General features: G+C 33.2%; 1 protein-coding gene across 4 annotated transcripts in view; it reads right to left on the reverse strand.

Moving 5' to 3' along the window:
* Positions 1 to 27,093, reverse strand: part of CSMD3 (CUB and Sushi multiple domains 3) — a 574,229-nt gene that overhangs the window by 117,455 nt on the left and 429,681 nt on the right. For all 4 annotated transcript variants that reach the window (XM_032747038.3, XM_032747036.3, XM_032747040.3 and 1 more), the window contains one exon: positions 21,426 to 21,542. In XM_032747038.3, the coding sequence (XP_032602929.2) occupies positions 21,426 to 21,542 (117 nt within the window). The remainder of the gene's footprint in view (positions 1 to 21,425; positions 21,543 to 27,093) is intronic.

Here is a 27,093-nt window from a genome sequence, read left to right on the forward strand (position 1 = left end):
AAAGAGAAAGATCCACATAGAATTTTTGATAACTGGTTTTTTTTCATTATCATTTGTGCATTTCTTAATAAAATACAGACAAAAATATAAGAATATAACAGAAAGTTTTCATTGACTTGAGAGAAAATATATTTAAAGGAGATTTGAGGTGGTCAAGACATCAAAAGAAGTGACAAAGAGGAATTACTGCCAGAAAGGGGTTAACATGGAACAGCAGAAAGCTCAAGTAAGAGGTTTTGAGCTCTTTATGAGCAATTTACATGAGTCAAGCTGCTTTCTCAAATCAAGCAGGACTATGCTGCAGCCACTAGGGAAGAAATAATCTAGATCCTGTTCCTTCCTTTTTGTGTGCCAGGATACTTGCTTTTTATTAATTAAACTGTAAAATGTTGAAATGTATAGTGACTGATACCTGACTAGTTGACAAAATGTCCTGAGAAACATGACATTTTCAATTAACAAATATTGGTAAAATATTATGTAAGCACCCAGTATAGTTTGCCCTACGTAAAAAAAAAATTGAAAACTATTATCCAGTTCAAATAAAGATCAAACCACTTCAACTGAAGAATTTGGGTGCGATTTTTTTTTCCTCTAATAATGAATGGGTGGGAATTCTCTGAATAATGTTTTTTCCCTGTGTTTTGTAGCTTAACATTTTACTTACACATTTAGTTGTCTTTTATTTTACAAGATAAAAAATGCAAGGTTGTTCAAAAACACTTTCTCTTGAAATTTTGATAATTACTGATTTATGTATTTCTTTAAAAAATAAACAAAATAAATTTTTAGGGTTTTTTTAAAATACATTTCCATTTCTGTGATCTTTTTAAGTTTGAAAATTGCAGGTAAACTGTAATGTTAATACTGCCAATAATTTATGATAGTGAGAGAATCCATTAATTCAAATTATGGCAGCACAAGAAAGTTATCTTTTAAAAAAGCAAGAGCTAGATGAGCAGACTTTCCATGCCTCTAAATATCTAGATGTTTCTACGGCCTTCATCACTGTAACTTCTGGACACTTTCAGTGAGTTTGGAAAGCATCTAACAGCAGATGAAATTGGCCAAAAATAGTTTGCTAGTTAAAAATTTCATCAAAGAAATTTTAGTTTCATTTTTAGAATAAGAAATAAACATGTATAGAATTTACATCTGCCTGTTTACAGTAAAATACTGGTATAATTTAAATAGGATTATTTTATGAACAATGTTCTCAGTATAATTCTTATCACAAAACTAGAAAATAACTGAGACTAGAAGCCTTCACCAATTATCTAGTACAGTCATTTTGCAGACAGAATGGCCATTTAAATCGCTCTGGTTCATGTATAATTAGGTTTTGGATTTCTGTGAGGATGGCGAACCCACAACCTCTTTGAGCAACCTGACCCAGCATCCTGCCTCCCTTACAGTTTTTACCCCTTGCCTTGTCTTGACTTGCCTTTCTTTCCCTTGGCTGAATAGTGCTAACTCTCTACTTTTAATCACATTGGTCATCTCCAATATTTGCAGAAGGTGACCAGGACTATTTGCTCTGTCACCTTCCCAGGTACAGAGGTGAGCCCAACTGGCTTTTAGTTCCCTCAACTTCTCCTTGCATTTCTTGAAGATAAGAATGTTGCTGTCTTTTTCCACCTCTTGGGATCCTCCCTCGTCTGTTACAACCTTCCAAGGGTAACTGACCTCCCATGCACTCCATCACATCCCATGGGTTTGCCTAAGTGCTCTGCCACCTAGTCCTCCTCTAAGTCATCCTTACTCTAGACTTTTCTGCTGGTCTCAGGGTTCCAGGATTGTTCAAGACTGTAGTTAAGAAGAAATTTATTATTTCATGTTTCTCTGAATCATTTTTCTTCAGAGACTTTACCCCAGATTCACTTCTACATTGATTTTGACTTTCTTATGTATTTCAAGTGTTTCCTCCTCAAACATCTGACCTTGCTTCAACCTCTTGAATTTTTCTTTTGTTTTTTTTTTTTGTTTTGTTTTGTTTTGGTTTGGTTTGGTTTGGTTTGGTTTTTGTTTTTGGGTTTTTTTAATGTTCAAGTTTATCAGCAGCTCCTTGTTTATCTATGCAGGGTCTTTGCCACATTTGTTAGTCTGATCATTGGTGTGGACCATACTTTCTTGAAGCAGTGATCCTTGAAAAGAAAATTTATTTCCTGGACTTCTCATCTCTCCAGGGCCATGTACAACCAGATACTTCCAAAAGAGACCCCTCAATTACTCACATTTCTGCCTGTATTGGGTCTGACTGAGATAGAGTTCATTTTTCTTTAGCAGCCCTCACATTGCTGTGCTTTGCATTGGTAGCTGGACGGGCACTGATAACACACCAGTGTTAACAAAGGCTGGGAGTGGGCAAGATCCTGGGGGAGGGGACAGAACCAGGACAGCTGACCCAAATTAACCAAAGAAATATTACATACCATATGATGGCAGCACAGATATAAAAGCTAAGGGAGAGAGGAGGAATGAGGGGTATTTTTAATCCTGCAGTATTGGCCTTCTGGAGCCACCACTACGCGTGCTGAAGCCCTGCTTCCTGGGCAGTGTCTGAACATTGCCCTCTGATGGGAAATAGAGATTAACTGTTCCCTTTGCTGCACACACAAAGTTTTTCTTGACTTTTTTTTCTTTAAACCTGCTAGTTTCTTTCCATCTTATTCTCTCTCCCTTGCTCCACTGGGAAGGAGACTTATAGAGTGGCTTGGTGAGACCTGACATCCAGCCAAGATCAACCCACAACACTGACCAAATAAAGAGTAAAACCTAACTCAAAATTCAAATATGTCATTAATGCTAGTACTGATCAAGCAGTATTTACCTGGATAAAATATATTTATTTTATATATTGTGCCAGCTATTAGATCTAAAGAAATGCTCTTAACAACTTACATGGATAATAATGTAATAATATAATAATATAATTCTTCACCCTGGGTTTTCCCTTCTTAGGGATATTTTGTGTGCCTAATGATTTACTGAAATCAGTAAGCTTTAGTGTAAAATCAAGTCCACTACTGTTGTAATTCGCTTGCCTTTAAGAAAACACCAGAAGGACTAACATGGTTAAAGTATTGTTATTACAGAAACTGAAAATGTGCAATTCATATAAGCCCTGCTGGTGACACTTTAGGTATTTGGTTAAAGGCTGAATCAGCATTTATAGTGATAGGTCTTAGCAATTGACAAATATGAAAACCAGCCATATTAACTATAATAGAACCCAAATTACCTTTACAGTTTTAATGCATATGTATGTTTCCAGTCAAAATCTATTTCAGTCTGGAAAAGACATACATGATGTATATCATGGCCATCATTTTCTACAATAACTTCACTGTTTCTCTAGCACCAAATTAGTTGGAAGAACTGAGCAAAATCCCAACAATCGAAAGACCCAGATATATTAAATTCTTTGTTAAGAATGAGAATTTAAAATTGTGCTTTAAAATGGTAGTTTAGATAATTTCCTCTAAAAACCAGGTTTCTTCTAACTGTGAATGAAAAATTAAGGTGTTCAGGTGTCTACCACTTGTGGTATAAAATAGGTCTAATTTTAGAGCTAGAGATATTTCTCAGAATTTGAGGTTACTCTGTAGAGTCAACTTTTCCTTGTTTCAAAAAAAAATCTGTAATCAGTCTAAATAATATTTCCAAAAGAGAGTTTTGTTCACAACATGAGCAAACAAAACATAAAAATTTTGTTTCACAATAAAAAAAACCCTAAAAAACTATATCTGTCCCACTGATGATATGCTCTCTTTGCTTATGATTTAGCTTTATTTTTTTTTTCCTATGAACTCCTATAAAGAAATTACAATACCATATTTAAATATTTTTTGGGAAAGAAAATAAAAAAGAGGAAGAAGTCCATATTTTTGAGAAACTTCTTTAAAAAACAGAGAAATCTCTCACCAGAGAGATAGTCTCTGTGGTGATTAAGGATAACAAGTGTGCACTAAGAAAGAAGAAATGCAAATTTCTCATGCATCTTAATTCCCAAGTCTGGAAATCCCATTCACTGTGCTAAGTAGTGGTTCATGGTCAGTAAGCCAAATTACAAATGACAATGGAGAAAATCTATGCTTTAAATAAACAGGATTCAGGCATAACTTCAGGAAGCAGGAAACTACTGTGTTGTGGGTTCTATCAATGAGAAAGACTCAGCAAGTCCTTACAGCTGACCATGACCGTGTCATCAATCAAATGATCAACTGATAGCAAAAACCTTGTGACCATTCTCATAAGAAAGAGAGGAATTATTCACAAAATAGACATCTGCATTAAGATTTGACTACCCAAGTATGATAACAATCACTTTCAATCAGTTTTCTTTGCAAGAGTTACAGATTTTTTTTAATTATGTTTTTTATTAAGAGGAAGGGAGAAAAGAGTGTTTTGTTTTGTTTTGTTTAATTTTGCTTTTTTTTTGTGAGAAATTGGACATTTTTTAATTTTTTACTTCTACAATTTCCTTTGGATGTCACTTTCAAGACATCTCAAACCAGCCTTGGAGTAGCCTTGAAAAAAATAAAATGCATAAATGAATAGCAGAATATCTGCATCTAGAAATATTTTAAAGTTAAGGTCCATACATTATTTATATGAAGTAGTTCTGAAGCCAAGAGTTTTGCATAACGCAGCTTGATTATGGGAATTATATTTCAGAAACTCAGAGATGATCTGCTACAAAGGCTTATTATGACCCTTTGCTGTCTTAATCTATGACAAAAGCAGAAAAATTACTTTTACTTTTATAATGTTAAAAAAGTCAGTCTACCTACTGTTGCAATTTATATCTGCCCCTCTTACTGGAACATACCTTTCTCTTTAAACACCTCCCTTAATATTTAACTATTCAGCTTCATAACAAACAGCAGATAAGAAAAAAATTATTACATCTTCCTTTGTATTTAGGATGAACCAGAAATACAATGTGATGCATTGATCTAGAAATACAAATTATAGACTGACTCACTATTTTAAAAGTAACTTATATTCATGTAGACACCAAATAAACAAATATTTGCCCTCTGCTGAGAAAAATGTCCAGTAAAGCTTCAAAATAATTTGAGTGTTTGTTGGGCTTTTTGAAGAGAAGCAGTTCAATAAACTCTGAGAAGGTTATTGAAAGAAAAGATTGAAAGATTACACCCTAAAGAGATGATCTTACAGAATTCATGGATAGGACTATTGCTCTCAGTAAGGAAACCTAAATTAATTTTGACCAGCTCACATAAAAGAATTAGTAGATCTGATCTTTTACTGTTCAGTGTAATACTTCACTGAACAATACTTCACTGACTGTCTGAGTTAGCGCTGCTACTATAATTTCTAAATGAAAGTAGTAGAAGCATTTTAAAAAATACTTCTTTTACATTTCCAAACATTTGGTTGTCTGCCAGTAACTGCTAATGCATTCAGTCTTGTCTGTGTCTGTGACAGTGATCTTTAGTGATATCAGTTACATTTCTGTGTAATGGTTGACACTTCTTATCATATGCTGTTAACAGGAAAATTATTAATTGTTTGTGAATACAAAGTAGAGTCTCTGCTAATAGTATCCTGTTGTGTAAGTCTTGATTCACTTCAAAGCAATAGAATAAAGCAGCTGTCTAGTGCTCCTGACCTTGGAAGAAGTAAAAATTAATTCCACCTGTATGAGCTTCTTGAATGCACTACAGACTAGATGTCAAAATAAGGCTAGAGAGGGGTTTATGTGTAAACCATTGAAAGGGATATTCTTACTGGCATGAGTTAAGGACAGAGAGGTGCTGAGTGACTGAGCAATGAAACTAAATGGAGCTGATAAATTAATGTTAGAAAAAATAACCAGATATAAAAATAAAGAGAATAATTATATAACTGAAAAGTTGCTAAAGCTGCCAATAGGTAAAATGACCCCCTATATATATATGCATTTTCTATAGCAACTAAACTGTAGATTAGTTAGAGAAACTTTATACAAGTTTCCCAGTGTAAAGAAGTATGACTATACAAGACAAACCTACAAAAGTCCTCAAATATAACAGAATTCTATTTCAACATCATATGTATAGCATACATTTACTGTTATTAGAAAATTATTATGAGTGATTAACATAAAAGTCATGGAGGTTTTCCAAATCATACAAAGATGTGCCAGTTAACTGTACTTGAATAGGGTGAATTAATTGGAATATATGCTAGCTTTTCCCAGTGTTTGTGACTTACACTACTGTCTAGTCCTTAATCTCTGTGGAGACCCTCCTTAAAGTCTGTGGAAAAAGCCTTTATTGAATTATCTGTTATTGGTGTTCCTTTGGTAGTCTCAGCTGGAGATGGAAAATGGAATCCTACATTTCCTGACATGATATCTAGATGATTAGGGAGGAAGAAGCAGAATAAATTATTCTTTCTGCAAACAAGGAAGAGGTAAGGACAGACAAGAAAGAGTTCTGGTTCTGAAAGTTCACATGTGCTATTTTCCTCCCACAGACAAAGGTGAAGAAAATAACTATTCTATTCTGTGATCTTAAAAAACCAGAGCACACAGATCTAGATTGAGCTGCAAGATGCAAGCTCTGCTGTTCTTCCTTTGTTTAATTCTACAAAGGAAATGTTGAACAGAAACATGATGATTTGTCCTCTCTCCTGTTACTGTATTCCTGCATTCTCAGGCTCGCAGAGGAAGAAGGATATGGCATCTGCTGATTTCTCATGTTTGAGAAAAGGAAATATTTATCTGAATGTATAAAAAGACAATAAGAATATATTTGGAGACAGAAGATGTGGCAGTTATTAACACTAGAAGCTCAGCATGAGGAAGTGATGTTAAACTGCACAGAAAGAAAGCTTACATGCATGTTTCCCCACAAATGAGCATAATTCTACGTAAAATGTGAGATTTAGGACTTTTTCTGGAGCTGGAAGGGGACTGAACTCTCCTAATTAACACATTTTCTGCTTTCTTCTAAAATCAGCAGAGCTTATTACACTACATAAACTATAATTCTACTCTGGCATCAAACCTCTGCCTCCCTCTCTTCTTCTCCCTTTCTGCAACTCACATCCCTCTCTCCTGGCCTAAATCATCATGCATACATGTAAAGATCTTTCAGGATCTGCAACAAGACAACAGTAGAGGGGAAACAGTTAAAACAGTAATTTTTTTTTATTTATTGCTAGTTACATCATGTTATTTTATATTATATTATTAATTACAGAGTATATTATTATTAGTGTATTTGCAATAATTGAAAAATTACTATTGTGTACATCTGCTATCACAGAAAGGGAGCATCAAACCACACAACTTTCTTTTCTCTATATTGATTTGTTTTGATTTTACTCAACTGAAATTCAAATGCTTATTATTATCATTTGTTTAAAAAGGTAACATTTATTTATCTCTATGAACAAAAAAAATTGTATCTTATAATTTTAACTCCTTTAATACTGATCAGATTTATTATTTTATATCTGAGATGTTGAATTTATCTCACTTTGCCATAGCTACCTAAAAAACAGATTTTTTTTTTGCACCTTATTATTCAATATTTTTGCTGAATGGAAGGAAATGTAGCACCACATTTTAAAAGAAAAAAGGCTTCTGTTCTGTGTTCTGGTTTCAGCCAGGACAAGATTACATTTTGCTGTTGCCGGGAGGGGCATGGCCAGGACAGGAGGTTTTTCTTTACCACCTCATGTGATTGTCAGGGGCTGGGGGGAAGGAAGGCCTTTTGAGGAGAAGGGGCTCCTTCAGGTCCAGGGAGCCTGGCAGAGAGAGCCATCTGGTACTGCCTATTATCATCTGGCTTCTTTTCCATGTGAATTGTTTTTCTTATGCCCTCTGTCATTAATACTGTTTCTGTTACTGATCTTATTCTTATCTCATTGCTGTTTACAGTAAATTGTTCTTATCTCAAACCATGATCTTCTGAGCCTCCAGTTCTTATCTCCAGTCAAGAGGGAAGGGGGATGGGGTAGCAAGTGGTGGTATGGCTTTAGTGGGAGCACTAAAGTGGAAGAAGTAAAAATTAATTCCACCTGTATGAACTTCCCAAATTTCCCAAATCATGACACTGTGAAACTTGCTTGACTTACTATTTTCTTTTATTTTTTAATTTTTGAAAGAATGTCATTCTTTCATGAAAAAGAATGTCATGAAAAAGAATGTCATGTCTTGCATGAAAAATATACCTCTCATATGTTGCCAATGTCACTTCTAAACTAGGGAAAGAGGGTTGAAGTGATAATGCAGCTGAAGTAGAACAGTTTGACAAAAAAAAAAAAAAAATACAGCTGGCCCTAGGCAGTAATTATATTTTATTTAATAGACTGAGAGTGAGTTAACAGATCTGGAGAACTGACTAGAATGATAATTAGAAATTTAATTTGAATAAAAGCTGCATGGAGAAAATCTACTAATAAATAAGGCATAAATATATTTCTTGATATTAAAGAGCACTAGTTTCAAAACATCCTACTGAAACACTTAACTGAAGGTATGTAGACATTTTCCTACATTATGTCAGTCCTATATGTAGTCTTTCTTAAAAACTAAAGTAGGTCTTTGGTAACTAGAAATGTTTTTTAATTAGGTATTTTTATGATATATAACACAACACATTTTAAATCTATGATAATGCCTAACAGATCCATCAGTAATTAATGCTATAAACCTCAATAAAAGAGAAGAATATGAGAATTATGTTTCACATCTACTTTGCACAGACTGTGTTTTCTGAGATTATTTTACCAAGGCAGTAGTCAAAGCTGCAGACATAGCTGCTAATTTGAAATTAATTGTTTTGTATAGTTTAAACTTCTGCTTTCAAATCTACTCTGAGGGGAATAGCAAGGGGAATAGCAAAATTATGTGTTCACTTCTCTGAAAGTACATCAGTGAGCAATACAGTAGTGAAAAAAAAATTTGAAAATGTAATTAATGATATTATTTTTCTTCTAAATAAAAGACTGTTATGATATGCAAGTACTCAGGATTCTCTGAAAGGGACAAGACAATCAGGTGGAATGATTTTCACTTGGGCCCAGTGATTGTAACCTAAAGAGCTTTTTTCTTTAGTCTCTTACAAAATAGTGTGTGAACAGGGAAAGAATCCAAGACTGTACAGCTAAAAACTAGTGACATGTACTGTATTGTGAAGAAGGTACTACTCAGATAAAAACATTCTGAGACCAGTTGTGCACATTGCATGATCCATCACTTCATTAGTCCATTTTATTGAGAAAAATGAGTGGAGGAGGCTAGACAATGCAGAGTAGCAGTCAGGGTGATGTAGTTGCCCTGCTACTACAAAAGTGTTCTGACCACAGAAATGTGAATATCTTGGTAATCTTGAACATGGGCAACATTTTCCAATCCTGCTTCATTGTCTTCTTACATAACTGCTTACATGCTTTGAGAAAACAAACCACAGTCACACTTTCATAGCATCTGACTAAATAAGATTTTCGGAAAAGAAAAAAAACAATAGACGTAAAATATCTGAATTTTGTTTATTGCTAATTTTTCTATTACAGTCTCTGAACTGAAGGAGAAAGGAAAGATTTGCAATTTTTGTGTTATTTTCCTGTAGATCTTAACAGTAGCCTGTATATAACAGAAGGGATATCCAAAGAGATAACAGATCTAGAAAAATTGTTTTTGTTGATGATTCTTGTGGTGATAATAACAAAATCATTCATAAAACTATTATCTATAGAAACACAAATTACATGAAGTTCAAATTAATTGTATTTTTCAACCCCCTTCATTATAGTTCTGGGAAGAACTGACTTTTTAATGTAAGAAAATTATAAAAAAAATGCAGCAAGAGACCATGAAATGGGCTAATGAGGTATTTAAATAAGGTGACCAAATTTGAAGGCTGGTGTTCCTTTAATAAATTTACTTTAAGTCTCTCTCTAATGCTTATGGAGGGACCACAGGGAGACTGACCTCTTAAGTAATCTACATAGTAGAAGGAGTAAACAATTTAAACTCTGGAGTAACAACAGTAATAAGAATGCAACAATAAAACACTATTATGCTAAAATAAAAAAGAACTTTATTAAGATAGGAGGTTTAATTCAAACCATACTATTAATTATGTAATATGGGTTCTAGATTTAATGGCAAAGTTACTTTGAAAAAGCTGTTTCTTCAGTCACCTCTCAGCTAATTTAGAATTACTAATTAAAAGTACAGCAACTTTCTACATAAAATAATTATCTTTTATCATCCTACTAATAAATGTTAATTTTTGGATCAGCTGATTAATAATTTCATTCATCTGAAACAAATTATCACTTCAGTTTACTGAATTATATGGATGAAATTAATATTTGAGTAATTATTTTTCTTTTCATTAGTAGGCAAACCCAAAAGAATTCCCAGTGGAACACAAAAAAAAAATTAAAAACAGAGAAAACATTGAAATAATCCTTCATAGTCAAAATCATCAAAAATTATAAAGGAAACCTGTGAAATGAAAAAGTGAAAATATTCCAGACATTTGATGGCAGTAAATATGAGAAGCAGGACTTCATATATATGATCTTTATAGTAAATAGAACCACTTTTCAGTTGCCAGCCTGGTGACAGATGTGTTGCCAGTCTGCCTGAGTCTATAACTGAAATGTGAAGTCAAAACCTAAGGAGGGTTTCAAGACCTAAACGAGAAACTTTTTTCTTTTTGGAGAAAGCAAATCTTGCATAACAATCAGCTTGTCATTTCAGGATCAACAGTCCTTTATAGAAAATGGGAATGAGAGAAAGTAGGATGAGAACAGGAGGAACAGATGGATTGGAGAAACAAACGTTTGACTTGGTGATTCAATAATGAGAAACATTACAAAACACAGGCTTTTTAGAAGAATATTTCTGATTGTCTATTATAACTTGTAAATAGTGCAAGTGGATGTTTACCATTACATGTATTTTAAAAGGACAGGTCTCTCCAAGCCTCAAGTATTAAAGCAAAAAGCAGAGTATTGCATCCAAAGTTACATTTAATACATACATTTTTAGAGTGAAACTTGAGGTGTGATAGTCACAACAAGAGAATCATATTGCTCTGACATCATCCCAAACATTTACAAAACCTGGACAGATGTGATACACGTGCTTTATCAGACCAGTGCTCTTGCATGGTCTCACCCCATGTCAATAACAAAGTTTGTATTTGCCTGTTTCTTCTCATGTAACTCTCAGATAGTCAGTTAGAGCTGGGCAAGTCTCATTAGCCAAGTGTTGGTTCAGGGAGGCTTTACCCTTTCACAAAATATAGGTATGTGTACAAGTATATATATCCATATATATATATATATATATATATATATATATATATATATATATACATGCATATATATATATATATATATATATATATATATATATGTACACACACACACACACTACTTTTCCTACTCTTGCCATTCTTTCTTTTCCTATCCATCCATTGTAATCATCAAATTATATTGTGCTGCCTTACTGACATGCCCTAGGTGCCACCTCTGAGAAACAATAGGTCTGTCATCCTTCAGTTGATTCTATGATGGCCTCCAAAACCAGAAATTCAACATCTGCACTAAGTAACAACTGAAAGTAATTCCATCTCACCAAATAGCCATATTTTGACAGTCTTTCAATGACTTCCCAAAATAGAATTCAAGTTCTAAACTCTTATAAAGAGACAGGATTATTTTTTGGCTCAAAATATGTGCAACTACTGACCTCCAAATTTTTTTTTCCCCTTAGAGAATTTATTCACTTTTTTTTTTTCCATGAAATTTACTCATTTTACCAAAGCAGATGCAATTCATCTCTACCTAAAATTCGACTAGAAAATGTCTTTAAAAATTGCTATAAAGAAACAACTGGATACAGACAGCAAGTGGCTAACATGCCCTCCCCATTTTTTCACTAAAACAGATTGTTCAGGGATTCTCTTTCTAAGCAAGTGGAATAATCAGCCATTTCTGCAGGCAGGAATACATATGGAAGAAACACAAAACAAAATATAGTGCAAAGACCTTTTTATTTTTTTTTAAACAAAGGAAATTGAATAGAAATCACTGAGAGAAATCTTTTAAGTTTGTGTACACAGTGGTGAACACAATTATTTGAGTCAATACAGGTAATCTTACTTGAGAGAGAACTGGCTTATATCCAAAGGAATATAATGAAGAGGAAAAGTAAGAAATATGGATTACAACTATGTAAACAGGGCCTAACAGTGAGCCATTTAACAAGCAGATGTTTTGTAAAAGAAATTTTTGCAGTTCCTTTATCCTAGTCTGATCCTAATGAGCTCCTTTCCTGAAACATATCAGAATATATCAGGATGGAAACTTGGCCATGGTCACATTAACTTTCAGGGTATCTCTGTCCAGATCTCTCTGTCTCTTTCTGCCAACAAGTGAAACATGTATCAGGGAGGAGGCATTTCTGCAGTTCTGTTAGAATGATTTTCCTACTGATTATTGGAGCTATAGGAAAATGCAGTGAAGAGGGAGAAACATAGCAAAAACCCCCAAACTACTGAAACCAAAAAAACACAAACCCCAAGAGAAAGAAAGGCCTGGTCCCTGCAACTGGGCAGGCTTGAAGACTGAGAAAGCAGCTTTTTTACTCATTCAGAGATTAACAGTAAAAATAACACCTTCATTATTAATATAACATTATGATAAGATGTCCTAACAAATGGAGATTCAAGATTTTGCTATCATCCTTCCAAAGTACTGCAATCTTGTCCTAAGAAGTAAATCCAACAGAAACCAGAATTGTTCAGAATATATGTCACCATTCAGTCTCCTTCGTGGAACAGTAACGTGTTGAAAAGCTTTAAGCAATGATTGCAATGTTGCAATGTAGTCTTTCCTCCAGTGTTTGGAATAACCAGAAACCCAGACTAATTTCAGCTATTTTAATAACAGCCTTTGCTGTGAAAAAGATTTGGTGATTAAATATTTGGAGCAGCTGGAGTCACACTGCTTAGAAAATTTAAAAAAAGAAAAAAAAAACAAGAAAAAGATCTTTAGAAATCTTTCATCAATTCAATCACATTGCAGTCAAATTATTTTACTTATTGGGGAACTGTGAATTTCTTTGAAGACCACAGATGTGGTCTTATTCGACTTTGGGTTTAGGGCATTAAAAAGATAGCTCTACTGATGCCACATGTTTGTAGTCAAACTCAATAGCTTAAGCTATTTTGTCATCTGTATTTAATTGGTCATTATTATATTCAAACACATCATTAATATTTGAGCCAAAACTAATCATTTTTATTTTAAAAATCCAAAAACAGCACTGAAAAAGTGACTTCAGATCATATGAAGCAACTAAATTATTTAAATTTCATTTCAAAAATATGTTGAATAGTTTGAGGTCTTTTAAATGTCACCCAATGGTGACTTTTTTATTGGCATCTGCTCACTTGGCAAACATGTTAAGCACTGAACCAATGAATGAAGTACTCCCCAGCTGTGAGTTTGAGTACATAAAACCACCTAGTTCTTCCTCTCAGAACCTAGGAGATTCATAGTTAAGTGGAAAGTGATGCAAAATGACCTTCTGGTACTGGTGTAATTTATATTGTTATCATCTCAAAGACACAAACTTGTCCTTGAATTAGAAAAGCAAACCAGAAGTTAATAGTTATACAACTAATGTTCACCTCTATTCTTTGAAAAATCTTAGGCTGCAAGCTCTACCCATTCTATGGAAAGCCTGTAGCACAGTGATCCATGTATACTCGAAATTATGATAAAAAACATATTCACTATCTATCAGGTATGTTTAATATATAATATTTTGCCACTGGACTATTCCTATTTAAATAAAAGTAGTCAGTATTATTGTTCTGTGTTTGAAATACAATCTAAAATAAAAATATTTGGCACAACCTTGTTAAAAGTAGCAAAATATTCTTCAAAGGAATAAATTCTTAAATTAAAGAATAAATAATTTCACAGTTTGTATATTTAACTTAAATTCTTGTGCTATGACTATTTTTATACCAAATTCTGAAAATATTTATATTTTAAATTGCACTTTAAGGTACAAATATTATATATTCTGGAAAAGATAATACTTAATAACCACTAAAGTCCCTCCTAAAACCTCAACAAAATTTATTTCCAGCATATAATATATCCTGCCTTTCATTTTCTTTTTCAGGTGGAAACATAAACAATTAGCTATTAATTCTGAAGTCAGGCTATAGGGCATGCTTCCTGCAGAAAAACTAATATAATGCAGTCCATCACCTGAAATTCTTCTTGTGTTCAACAACACTCTAAGAAGAAGAGATATTATTGTCAAATATACACTTAATAATAAGACACACGTTTTGTTCACCTCTACCATTAGTTTTAAAACATTTGAGCCAGGAATCACTAAGAATAGCTTGAATTTGAATCAACCAATCCCAAGACACTAAATGATTGCTCACTGAGATATATCAGAAACTGCCAACTTAATCACATATGCATAAGATAAAATCATGAAGTTATGTGTGTGCATTGTGACTGCAGGATGGATAGAGATCACATATGCAATGTTCTCTAATTAATTTAACCCTTCATAACTGCCAGAATAAATCTGATAAAATGAGGCTGTGCTGTTTCTTTTAAATTCCAAATAAATTCTGTTCTTACAAAAATTGCAGATAGATGTTTTAGATGGGTTGAATCACACCATGGGAATATATATTCCTATTTGTTGATTAGAGCAAGGATCTGAATGGCTTAGATTAGATATCTGTTTAATAAGGTGTGTAACTAAAACATGAGGAAATATATTCCAGCATTGGATTCAATTACATGTATACACACCAATTTGCTTTGCATTCAAGCCTAAAAATAAATCTGCAGTGTTTAAGGGTAGCACTTCAAGGCATTCACAGATTTAGATCATCCCCACTTAGATTATAAAGATTAAAACACACATCCTGTCACTGTATCTAACTCCAAAAGTCCAGAATTTACATTTTTGGATGAAGACTTTTTTTTCACTAAGATTTTCATGTCCATTTAGTATATAAAAGATAGACTTCTAAACTTTTTATTTCTGGCTCAACCCCAGTACATCCTTTTCTTGCTAAATTGTGCAGAATACAATGAGTCAGATTCTACCAATTTTTATTTTATTCATTATAGAGCTATACAATCTTTAAGGAAGAAATCAACCATGTCTTTGTATGGTTAATTTTATGCATTGTAAATTTCAGAAAAAAATGTTCATTTATCATATTTAATCAAAGTAATAGTGGAAAAAAATTCATAGTCATTCAATGCACATTGAATGAACATTGAGAATATTCAATTTCTAGTAGGTGGTAGGAAGGTGCATTAATTTGTTTCAAGCACAGTGCATACAATCTACATATTTTTCTGGCCCTAAGCAACCTGGTTCCATGCTTAACCCTCCTCAATGCTCTTCATTAACTCTCAAAATTAAATTTGAAAACGAGTCAAATGAAAAGACATATACCTATCATGTTAAATCCACTCAGAGAATTTTCAAATTCAAACAATATTCTGGCAATGAGCTAAATTAACATAAAGCAGCATTTACACCAATGTTGTGAATGTTTCCATACAGAAACACTCATTTTTATTAATTTATTTGAAAGAATGATTTCAGCAATTGTAATTAAATATTACATAAAAATATTACCTTTATAAAGCTTATTATCTCTGGCATGAAAGGTACTTCTGTGTCTGCCTGATATCCTTTGCACAATGTTCTCTCATTTCTGGCCAGGGTTTCTAAAGTCTATCACAGATGAAACTCCTGCTTATGTACATTTCAACAAGACTTAATTAGCTGACTGGAGAAAATTGAAGAAAAGGACTACCATAAAATTTTTAATGCTGAGATCTTGAAGCTTAGTTTCAATAATTTACTAAGAATCATTCTAATCTAACTAATACAAGATCCTTTGAAATGATTGCAGTAATAGAATGGTGTTAAATAAAATGACAACATAGCAACAGAGTTAAAAGAATGCCAAGAAAAAAGGATGAGGTATGAATTTTCTATCAACTATTGCTATTACTTATACAGCAGGTACTTCTTCCTATTGTTCACAATAAATATTTGTATATACATCCTCAGTATTCCATGATGTTCACTCTGTACTTTAGAAAGCCGAGAAAACAAATCAGAAAACTGAATTATTCAACTAAATTGGATTTTGTTAAATTTCTGGATTAAGTGATACATGTTTTTAAGATATTTTTAGTTTTTATATGAAATGCCCTGTGATAGTCAGTTTTTATGTTTTTATGCAAAAATTTTGTGAACAAATACTTAAATATAGACAACTTTTTTCTTCAAAAATAGTTTTATGGTTACATTAAAAATGGTAAATAAATAAATGGTCCCTTTTCTTGGAAGTCATCATTTTCTTTTTGGAAAGGAAAGGTGAGCTGACTTAATTTTTAAAAAATACAGGGTACAAGCTGGATCACTGTCTCTTTCTTCTGAAATTAGTGTCGTGAACCTTTATACAGTTGGGCACTCAAGCATTTGGACCAGTCATTGTGGCTTTGCTCCGTCTTGTTGACAAGTAATCATTGTTTGAACAGTGCAGTCTCACAGACTTTGAAGTAGTTGCTTTTATAAAAAGAGGGTAGGAGCAGAATCAGATTCCTGCCTATGGTGGCATTTTGATATTTTAGATAATATTCTTTCATTTCTATCTCCCTTTCAGCAAAGTATTGCTTAATTCAATAATTGTTTCATTTATGCTTCAAAATATTGATTCTAGCTATTTAGCCAGACATTTCCATCCATTTTTATTTAAAATGGAAAGTTAAATCCTCCACATTTTAAAAATGTCAGTCCATATGCATCTGCCACATTTCTTAAATTTATATAAAGACGTACACAGCAGTGAGGATGGATTCAAGTTATTAAAATAGATGTTTTACTGTAATTCAGCTAAGTACTATAATAAATAAAATTTTGGTTCTCATTTCCTCTTGATGTGAGGTTGCCATTTGGCACATTCTGTACCTTATGATCTGTCCTTGCCTATCTTTTTCTTTCCAAATGTAAACTGAGTTTGTAATCAAGTCAAACAGTACTGAAATAACTTTACTGTGACACGACTGTTAAGGTGTCTAACAATTGTAGATGCAGTGAGCTGTCTAACAGAAAACATGATTGTTGCAGGGCAACATATGATAACACCATTGTTTTCTCAGTGTGTATTTTCACTGCCAGAATAAAATCTGTAGGTTTATCTTCCAGTAATTGGTAGAAAAAATATATTATTTAAAGGATATTATTAATAATAATAATGAACAATAATCCCAAAGTTTAAATGTTTTGTTCTACTTCTTTGTTTCCTGTGTTGCTAATATGGAATAAGTCAGGTCTATCTCCTAGAAATTCAAGACATAAATAAAAGCTGAAAATGGCATAAATGTGTCTGTGAATACAAGCCAGTTATTTGGGAATTGAATAGAATAGTGGAATCAAATTTCCCTGTTTACAGTAAGCAAACTGGATACCTTCATTGCCATAATTCTAAATCTTGTCAAAAAATATCAGTCTTATCAATAAAATTCTTGCAATTTTTAAAATATTTTATTTTTCTGTAGATGTACAGTGAATGTTTCCATAGAAACTAGACATTTTCCCAATTAATATTTTAGCTTCAAGGTAGGAAAAGATAATTCTGCTTTAAATTGCATAATTTTTGATGGCAATGAGAAAATATATTTATTTTCTGATAGCATAGCTCAAAGCCACACTTAAATACCTTACTGTGTAGGTTCAATCTATCTTTTGCTCTAACAAAAAGGAAAGCCATTTGCTGAGGCCAGTTGATATCAAATCTATTTTACTGTTAAAAATGTTAATTTAAAAAGAAGTATACATGACACCATAATACAGAGCAGAGCATACAAATTAGGTCATGTCCATCAGGGAAAATAAATAAAGTCTCAAACATCTGCATTTGAATTGCAACCAAAGCTGTATTTCAGGATTGAACAATTAGCAATCATTACACCACTTTAAAATACCAGTGGGAGAGTGTCAAAGAAGCTGTCTTCCATGTTTACAGAAGATTTTGCCTGTGGCACACTGTGTGCTTTTGTGAATCATTTATCTTGTAGCTTAAACCTGTCATGGTATGAAATATTGCAACTGTGATTCTGCATGACAGAATAATGAAACACTGGGAAAAAGTCCACATTGAAATTATTTTTCCACAGAATTTTTGACTTGAGAACTTGAGAAGCTGCAGATGAAATAGGTTTTCTTTTCAGTCCATCAAAAACTAATCCAGGCCAATGAGTTCCCTTCTACACATTGAATATGATATTACATTGTTTGTGGATTTTGTCTCTATTGACCAGGTTTTCACTTTTTTTTTTTTCTCTAACTGTTCTTTGTTTAAGGTTCTCATACACTGTATTGGATTCCAAAAACAGTTCTTGAAGAGCTTCCATTCAGCAAAAATTTGATTGTTGTATTTCACAATGAAAGCTGGAGCCACAGAGAAGATGACAGTTTTGTTGCTGCCTTCTTTAGGAAGATCACATTATCATATGTCACCAGCTTTGCTGGAGTACCCCTTTGTAGCAATGTATCTGAGCAACTTAGACTACATTGTGTGCCAGCCATACTGCTTGTAGCTCTTATCAGAGCCCTCTGGCATGCATCAAGGTTACAAAGACATAAACTGCTCTAAAATAAGAAAGAAGAGGCTGAGAAACAGAATATCAAGACTGCAAGAACTGGATAACAGAGAGCTGTGAGCCACCTGTACTGTAACCAATCCCATACTCTGAAGAGTGTGTGCAGAACGCATGGACAAGATAGAGGCACCAACCAAGAAATGCATGATTAACGTGTGCAGTAGTTGTGGATTCTGTAAGTGCATAATATAAACAATAAACAGCTTCTGCTCAATCATATTGGTTAGTCACATAGGAGTCCTGGTTTCCCACACCCCTTCATTCTCAAAAAGGTTATTTTGACTCTTTTTTGTTGTGAGTAATCTCTGTCAAATCTACATGATGTGGTGCATATTACCAAGTGAATTAAATATGAAATCTGGTGTCTTTTTCCATAAAGACCAGATTTTTTTGTGACCATTTGTCAGTGAGTGATTCCTACATACCAAGAATTGCAAGTGAATACTCTTAATGTAATATCCTCTATTAGGACTCAAAACAACAGGGTTACAGGAAAAAGATTCTACTTACTAAAATTGATCTGAAAGACCTCAGCATTGCAATTTTATGGCTATTCTTCTCTGAAACTGTACTTAAATAAATTTTGATGAGCGAGAGGTAAAAGCTATTAGATAAAGCATATTAATTACTGTAAAATTTCAGACTGAGATAAATAATTACATCAAATGTAAAAACCTTCAGTAAAATCCATTGTCAAAATTACTTGCCTTTCTTAATGGTTTTTACTGCAATAATTTTACTAAAAGATAGATTACAGAAAGAGCCCAGATCAGGAAAAAAATCTATATTAATAACTTACAAAAAAAATTGCACACCAGTGTACAATTCAAACAAAGACTCATATTTTAAAATGTGACATTCTGGGTGCGAGGAATTCTGCTTCTTATTACTGTATGAGTATCACTGGAAAAAACCAGCTAAAACAGAAATATCTGTTTTGTATTGTTTCAATGTGTCATGTCATCCTAATTTTGAGTGGCTATTACCAGATACCTTTCTCTTTTAAAACACTTTTGTTTCCTGCATCAAATATCATCCTGGATCAAATATCATCCATGGTATATTCTACAGGTACCTGAATTAATTGTCAAAATACACTATTTAAATACAAGAAAAAAGTAAAGGTCTATCTGAAGGTAGGACAGACAAAAAGTTTAGGTATTCTATAACATCTATATTCCACAATATGTCAATGAATCCTTGTATACTAAGATTAAGCATATTTAAACTTTTTTTTTTTAACATCAGTAATTTTTTTGTCTAATCACTGTGAAACAGTTAAACAGAATTCCTTAATACTGTTATTAAGGAATAATGCTTATTGTATAAGAAAACCAGTGTTTCTCAAATTATTCGAAATAACTATGCAGGACAGTGGGATTTTTCCCCATTTTTATGTGCTGTTTTGGGAAATCTGGCTTTATTTCTGGAAATCAAAAAACAACACATTTTGAATCATTTATTGTAGTAATTTTAAGGCTTTACATGTTGACATCTGTTTCATAAATTAAGAAGTACCAGTATAATGATATTAAATTACTAACTTCAGATTTGATGAAAATGGGGGGATATAAATTTTACAGTTTATCTAGAAACAATTAGCTGTGTCAAATGTCCATGCTTATAATAGCTGGAAATAAAACAAGAATTATGCACATCTGTTTATTTTTTTCTAATATTTTTGGAATAAGGAGAAATTGGGATGACTTAGGAGACAATACTTTTAAAAACCTATTTATTCTGTAGTAGTCTATACACCTCTACACTACACACAAGAACAAACTAATTGGATATTAAGGGAGTTCAGATATCAGGAGTATGGCAGATGGACACACAGCAGCCTAAGCACTGTCTTTAATTTGGCTAAGATATTTGCAGAATCAACATGAAGGAATGTAAAGAAATACCCATCCCCATCCCCAGGCACCTGTTATTTGACAAACTGAAGTGTGAGCTGGGGGTTGTCATGAAGTCCTTCTTATCCAAGCAAAAATCTACAGCATGGATATTTAAAGCTTAAATGATATTCAATATGTGTCATACTGCCTACCAAGAAGTCAAAGCGAACAAAAATCCCATCAGCTGTTATTATAGACATTTAATAATAAAGTCAGATAGAATAATTAATAAATCCAGAAAGGTAAAACTGTCTTTGTATGGGACAGAAGATACCAATAAAATATTTATCTAATCTACAGAAAAAATGTTAGTATGGAAGTGGAGTTTTGATGGAGGATAAGAGATTCTACAAAACTCAAGCAGACACCAGCTGCTCTAATTTCATTTGTCAATAATGACTATGCTATTGCCTCATGATGCAGAGAACCCAAGGGGTAAAAGAGCAGCACTACAAAATATTTAGGATAAACATTGCTTCCCCTGCTTACATTGACTTACTGGAGCTATGCTTTACTTTCTAGAGCATAGGCACATGACCCTGGGTGAAAAGAAACCTGAAGTGGTGCCACTGATATATTTGGTTATCAGCACAGTAGTATTCTGTTACATGCTAGTTGTCACAGTGAGACAAAAATACTGAACACTAATTTCAAAAGATAAAGGCAAACATAAGTGTTTTGAGAAAGTAATGCACTATAAAATGATAAAAGTGTTAATAGAAGCATCAGCTTAAGCCAGCTTATTCACATGAATAATTTTATGTAAAAGCATCCAAGCAATAAAAAGATATGAAAGAGACCAGACCTACTTACCAAATTCCTTAGGAACAGTGATAGAGTAAATACAGTTGTGACCAACACTATAATTCTTGGGGTAGTTTGGTGATAATACAGTCCCTTCAGAGCCTGTTGATCGGCTTCCACAGGGTGCTAGAAAGTGAAGATAATTGGTTTTAAAAAATTTAATATAATTTAAAAATCAGTTTAAATTGTGTTACAAAGCAGAGCAATGTAGAGTCCCCAGGCAGGTGCATTTGTGGTATGTTGGTATATGATATTACAGGAAATTTTATTACACTTCTACACTGGAATGAATTTGTACATCCTGTGACATACCGAGTATGTGCACTTTTCTCATATATCAAGTGAGAATTGATGGCACTCTGCAGTTTTCCAGATCAATTATTTTTTCTTTGAAATTTATAAACCATTTTAATAAAAGTAATGAAGTGGTTTATATGCGGCATGCTATTATTTACAGCATACAAAACTATTATTCATTCCTATGATGCCTTATGCTATGTTAAGAGCATAGATTATACAGCCCTTCTGCACACTAGTAAATTCTTACTCATGCCAATACACTTGTCATGCAAAACAATGTCTACAACTACTGATATAAGAAGGTCAGGTTTTCTTGACTGAACATGATCCACCACTTACTTATATCTCAATTATTTATAACTTTATATACAAAAAGTTATGAGCACATACTGTTATTTATCACAGAAACATCATGTTTATGCTACCACAGCCATAATACTTGATCAAATGGAAGATAGATACAAATGCTTTTTACCACAACAATGTATTTTTCTAAGGTTTATAACAAAACTTAGTATTTGGCATTATTCAAAAATGTCAAGCAATAAACAGTGTTATTTCTTCTTTTTTTTTTCATCAGATGTACAAATGCATATATGTGAAACATTATTCAATGTTAGTGGTTTCCTATTATCTGCTTGTCACAGAGACTTTGTAATTTAGGGCTTTAATTTAGATTTAACCCTAATCTCATTTCAAGAGTATGGCATCTCTTTAGAATAATTTTTCTCTTTGGACTATAAAACATTTTTAATGAGTTTAGTGTTAACTTATCTATTTAACAAATTTATTCCTTTTAGGACATGAATTTATAAATGTAGTAGTACTCAATGTTTCATTTGCTAAACACATCTGGGGGGGTTTTTGTGGTATTCTCTCAAAACATTAATACTTCATGAATTATATTAAATAAGAAAAAGGTGGTTTTTTTACTACTATTCCAGAAGACTTTATCTCAGTACTCGTCATACTAAATTCAATATATTTATTAGTGTAGCTACAAATTACATATTTTAACACTATTTTTAGTAAATTAATACAAAATGTTTGGTGGAGTATACCATGCAAAGAACACATCTTTAAACTCTAGCAAGTTAAGGCCCCAACACTTTGAGAGCAGGTTTATGCAATTTGCATTAGCATGGATTCCTTTCAGTAAGGTGCAACTTCAGAGTTTGGCAGGCTGTGCACCTGAAACAGGAGCAGATGGCACCTATTGCTGCAGTTTAGAATTTGGAAATGATTTAATGGATCATTGTGAAAGTCACGGTATTTGAAATATGTCAACAGAACGGCCTTGACTCTTGCTTGTGCACATGTGTATGCATGTGGCAGATGTGGCACGTGCACACACATGCTCCAGATATATTGGAGCTAAGCAAATCCATCAGGACCCACATCAGGATGAGGCCTCGGTGAGGCGCAGTACAGCGAGAGGATGGGCACACACCCTGACACATGGAGCAAGCACTGACTTCCACTCGTACACAGAATATTGCCCTCTGTGGTTAAAAGAGTAACCTCAGTGCCTTCCTTCAATCCACCACCATGTGAAATATTAGAAATTCATGATCTCTTGTGGAAACATATTTAGATAATAGAACTACTGGGACTTTTTCCAAGAAGCATGAGCGTCTTGGCTGAGCTTTGTTTGCAGAGACTTATTCGCCATGAGTTACTGGAAAAACATGAAGTAAAAAACCTTCACTATTTAAATGTGGCAAATATTTGTGATAAAAACAGATCTGCTTTTAAGCATTCAAGATTTTCTAGTCCAGATTTTGAGTTAAACAGAAGTGAATATGGAAGAATATAAGCAACAAAAGCATTAAAATAAGAGAAATAAGATTGTCAAATAAAATAATCCCTAAATCCATTTACTCTCTACTGTTTGTGAGTTGAACAATTAAGCTACAATCACCAATACCACTGTCCCACTCTAGAACTCACATCACTATTACACCTTCCTAATCAGCAGATATAAATAATGTGCAAATTTAGAGTAAAACTACAATTCCAGTAAAGTCAATTGCATTGACACAAAAAGGAACATAATTTCACCTTTAATGAAACTTGAAGTCTTTGTACACAAAAGCAGTACTTAAAATAAAATTAAGAGCTAAATATACTCCCCAGCATATAGTGTACCTTTACCTATAAATATAAAGAAAGATTTTTATATACCCTTTTTCTTTTCTATTCTTACAGGCTATGCAATTAGTAAAGGCATTATCTTAATTGTAAAAAAGGATTCTTATACTATGCTTAAACCACAGCAAAATATATTTACCTATGTACAGATCTAGACAAAATATGTCATGATACTTGCAAGGTAGTTTTATGACAGCTGATAAAAAAATTACAAAATAATTTCATTGAAAAAATGCTTATAGATCTCTAAAAGTCATTAAACCAAACAATTTTTGCAAGTTAAGAAAAAAATGTATAGCACCTTCAAAAATCTGAGAGTTCTCACTAATACTGAACTATAGTTAAAATAATTTCCGAGCCTCTAAAGGGTGAAGAAAATACCACTATCTTTTACAGTTGATAATTAAAATATTTATATGACACTTTGTCTGAAACATCTAAACATTTTTCCCACACACTGAATTCCACGAAAGTAACATACATCTGCATTGGATTTATAACAGGGATACATATGTTCACACAAGAGTAGCTGACACATAAGGGGAGAAGAGACACAGTACAAGTCTGAAGCCGGATTTCCAGTGAGGAAATTTCCAGTGAGGTAACAGGTTTTTCAACAAGTGTTGTCTGCAGACTTTGCTACAATTGCGCTCATTACAGACTGGAGTTAGACATGAACTATTTGTCACTCTGGCATATGCAACATACAGCTGCATATGCCAGAGTAAGAACTTCATACCTGTGTTAAGTATTTCTTTCCTTGAATTTCTTTCCTCAGCCTTCTCATTCTGGATTTTTTCACACAGCCCTTTCTGAGTTTACTTTTCCCCTTATTATGTCCCTTATTTTCCAACTGCTTCTGTAATGACTCTTTCGTCTTCACAAGAATTCACATTCCTGGGTCTCAAAAACAACTAGTATTAAGGGAAGCTCATTCAAGACATAAGCATCCAATTGATCTTTACAAACTGAAAAAATGTTAAATTTTGTAAATCATTAGGTAGTGAATAATTTAACTCTTATAGCAACTGGACGGTCCTCCAAGATATTTCTGAATGTGTCAGGAAGGAGGAAGAGGTTTGCTTGGCATTTTAGTAAACTTAGAGAGTTCACTGACTGTATTTCCTTCCTTGCATTTTGAGAAATGCTTAATTTAAAATTCCAAAAGATTTCAAGAAGAAGAGATTTTACCCTGACCAACACTAAACATTAATGCTCAGAAATCAGAGATGGACAGGAAACAATAGCTACAGTGAACTGAAAACATTAACTTGATGCAAACATATATATTTGCCTCCAGAAAACAGCTAGCATCAAGTTGTTTGGATAGGTGTAAAAGCTCCACTACTACCATGTTATCCATTGACTTTCATTTATGCTTAATTCAGCAAAGTAGGTCTCACTGCCTTTGTTTCAGTTTCATAGTGCAAGCATTTATTTAGTTTCCTTATTAATAGAAAGTCAAATACTTAAAAGTTGTGAAAATCAACTAGTCTAATTATTATGCTCTGTTTACCTATAATAAAAATCTAGCAAACTCATCACACCCACAAATATTAATTGCTAAAACAGACAAAAAAAAATGCAACAAATGTTGAGAACCATTCCCCTAGGAATGTAAAACATCTTGCAGAAAAAATAACCCAACCAAACAACAGCAAAAAAAAAACAAACCAAAAAAAACCCAAAAAAAACCCCAACAAAAAACCTTCCAGAGGTAACTGATATTTTCTAATGTGATTCTCCAATAGTATTGCATTATTTTTTAATAATGTTTGCTTAGACTCTGAAACACTGTATTCCCTTATGTAGTTATTTATGATCTAGCTTTTTTTAGTTTATTCACCAAAATGGTATGCAGTATGCTGCCCTTGTCCTGCTTTCCAGGGTCAGCAATGGAGCACCAGTGAGAGAGCAAGGGACTTGACTATGGTAAGAATGTGATAAAGATCAGTGTGTTGATGCATTGCTCACTATTTCCTTGAAACATTTTTAGCATCAATGGCAAAAATTCCTGTGTGTGCTGAACCTAGTGGTATCTTCCCTTGTAAAATAGCATCCCCTGTAGCCCTTAACTAACCCTATCACAAAAATAAGAGTATCACACATTCTGTGCGTAAATGGGCAAGCATTTCAACTTACCCACCTTGATCATTAGTATTCATTCACCTTTGTCATAGAACTACCTTCTACCTAATTATGGCAGTGTATTAGTAAATAGCGAATGCAATATAAAATGCATTACCATCAGACTGACATCTTTTCTCAAATTTCAGTAGCTGTAAAAGAAATGTAGTTGAAAACCACAGAGGGAAAATCATCCAGTAGAACAATAGGTTCTTGTAATCTATGCCTAACTACTGCTATAAAATAAAATTTTCTGTGCCTCCAGCTAAACAATACAGTGTTAAAAGCCCCAGTCATGTGCTTATTGCTCATATGTTTTTCATCAGGCCTTTGCAGTTTAACCAAAAGAAATAATGCACAAGGTGAATGTTTAGTAAGAAAAAAAGTGAGGAATGGACTACCTAAGCATGAGAATCAGTTTCAAATCTCTTAATTTTCTTTAAAAATTAATGTTTTTGCTATCAAGTTTTTTTTTAATGCATCTTGAAGCTTTTAATTCCTACTCTTGCTTTCAGACCACCTACGTTCTAGCTCCTACAACTAAGATCTAATATAATTTAATTATATTTACAGATTTAAGTGCCATGTTGCACCATCCATTTTTAAGCAGCAGTTCTCAATGGAATCAATGGGGAGCACTATTTAAAAATGAATGGCACAATATGGCTTTATGTCATGGAGATAAAGTTGATTGCATAGCTACAAATAAAATCAAAAATTAAGAACAGCTGTGCATACAGTCTGGAAAAGAAGGGAAAAAAATGCCTTGAAGAACTGGTAATGGGATACCGACTTTTTATCTAGTGCATCACTGTATCAAAATGCAGTCTAAGATACCTAGTATTCAATTCATCTAAATAAGTAGGTTCAGGAAAAAAACAACTTAGTAACATGCTTTATATTTATAAAATGTAATATATTCTTGTGTTTTAACCCCAGCTGTGAACTAAATACCACACAGTCCTGCTTGCTCATCTCCCCTTGCAGGGGAGTGTGAGAATTGAAAGGGTAAAAGTGGAAATAGTAAAGAAAAGGAAAATAAAAGAGGAATGTGACCCATGAAAGAGAAGTAAGGCAGATGAAAACATTTGCTCATCAT

Source organism: Taeniopygia guttata, chromosome 2, assembly GCF_048771995.1.
Source record: "Taeniopygia guttata chromosome 2, bTaeGut7.mat, whole genome shotgun sequence".
NCBI classification, from domain to species: domain Eukaryota; kingdom Metazoa; phylum Chordata; class Aves; order Passeriformes; family Estrildidae; genus Taeniopygia; species Taeniopygia guttata.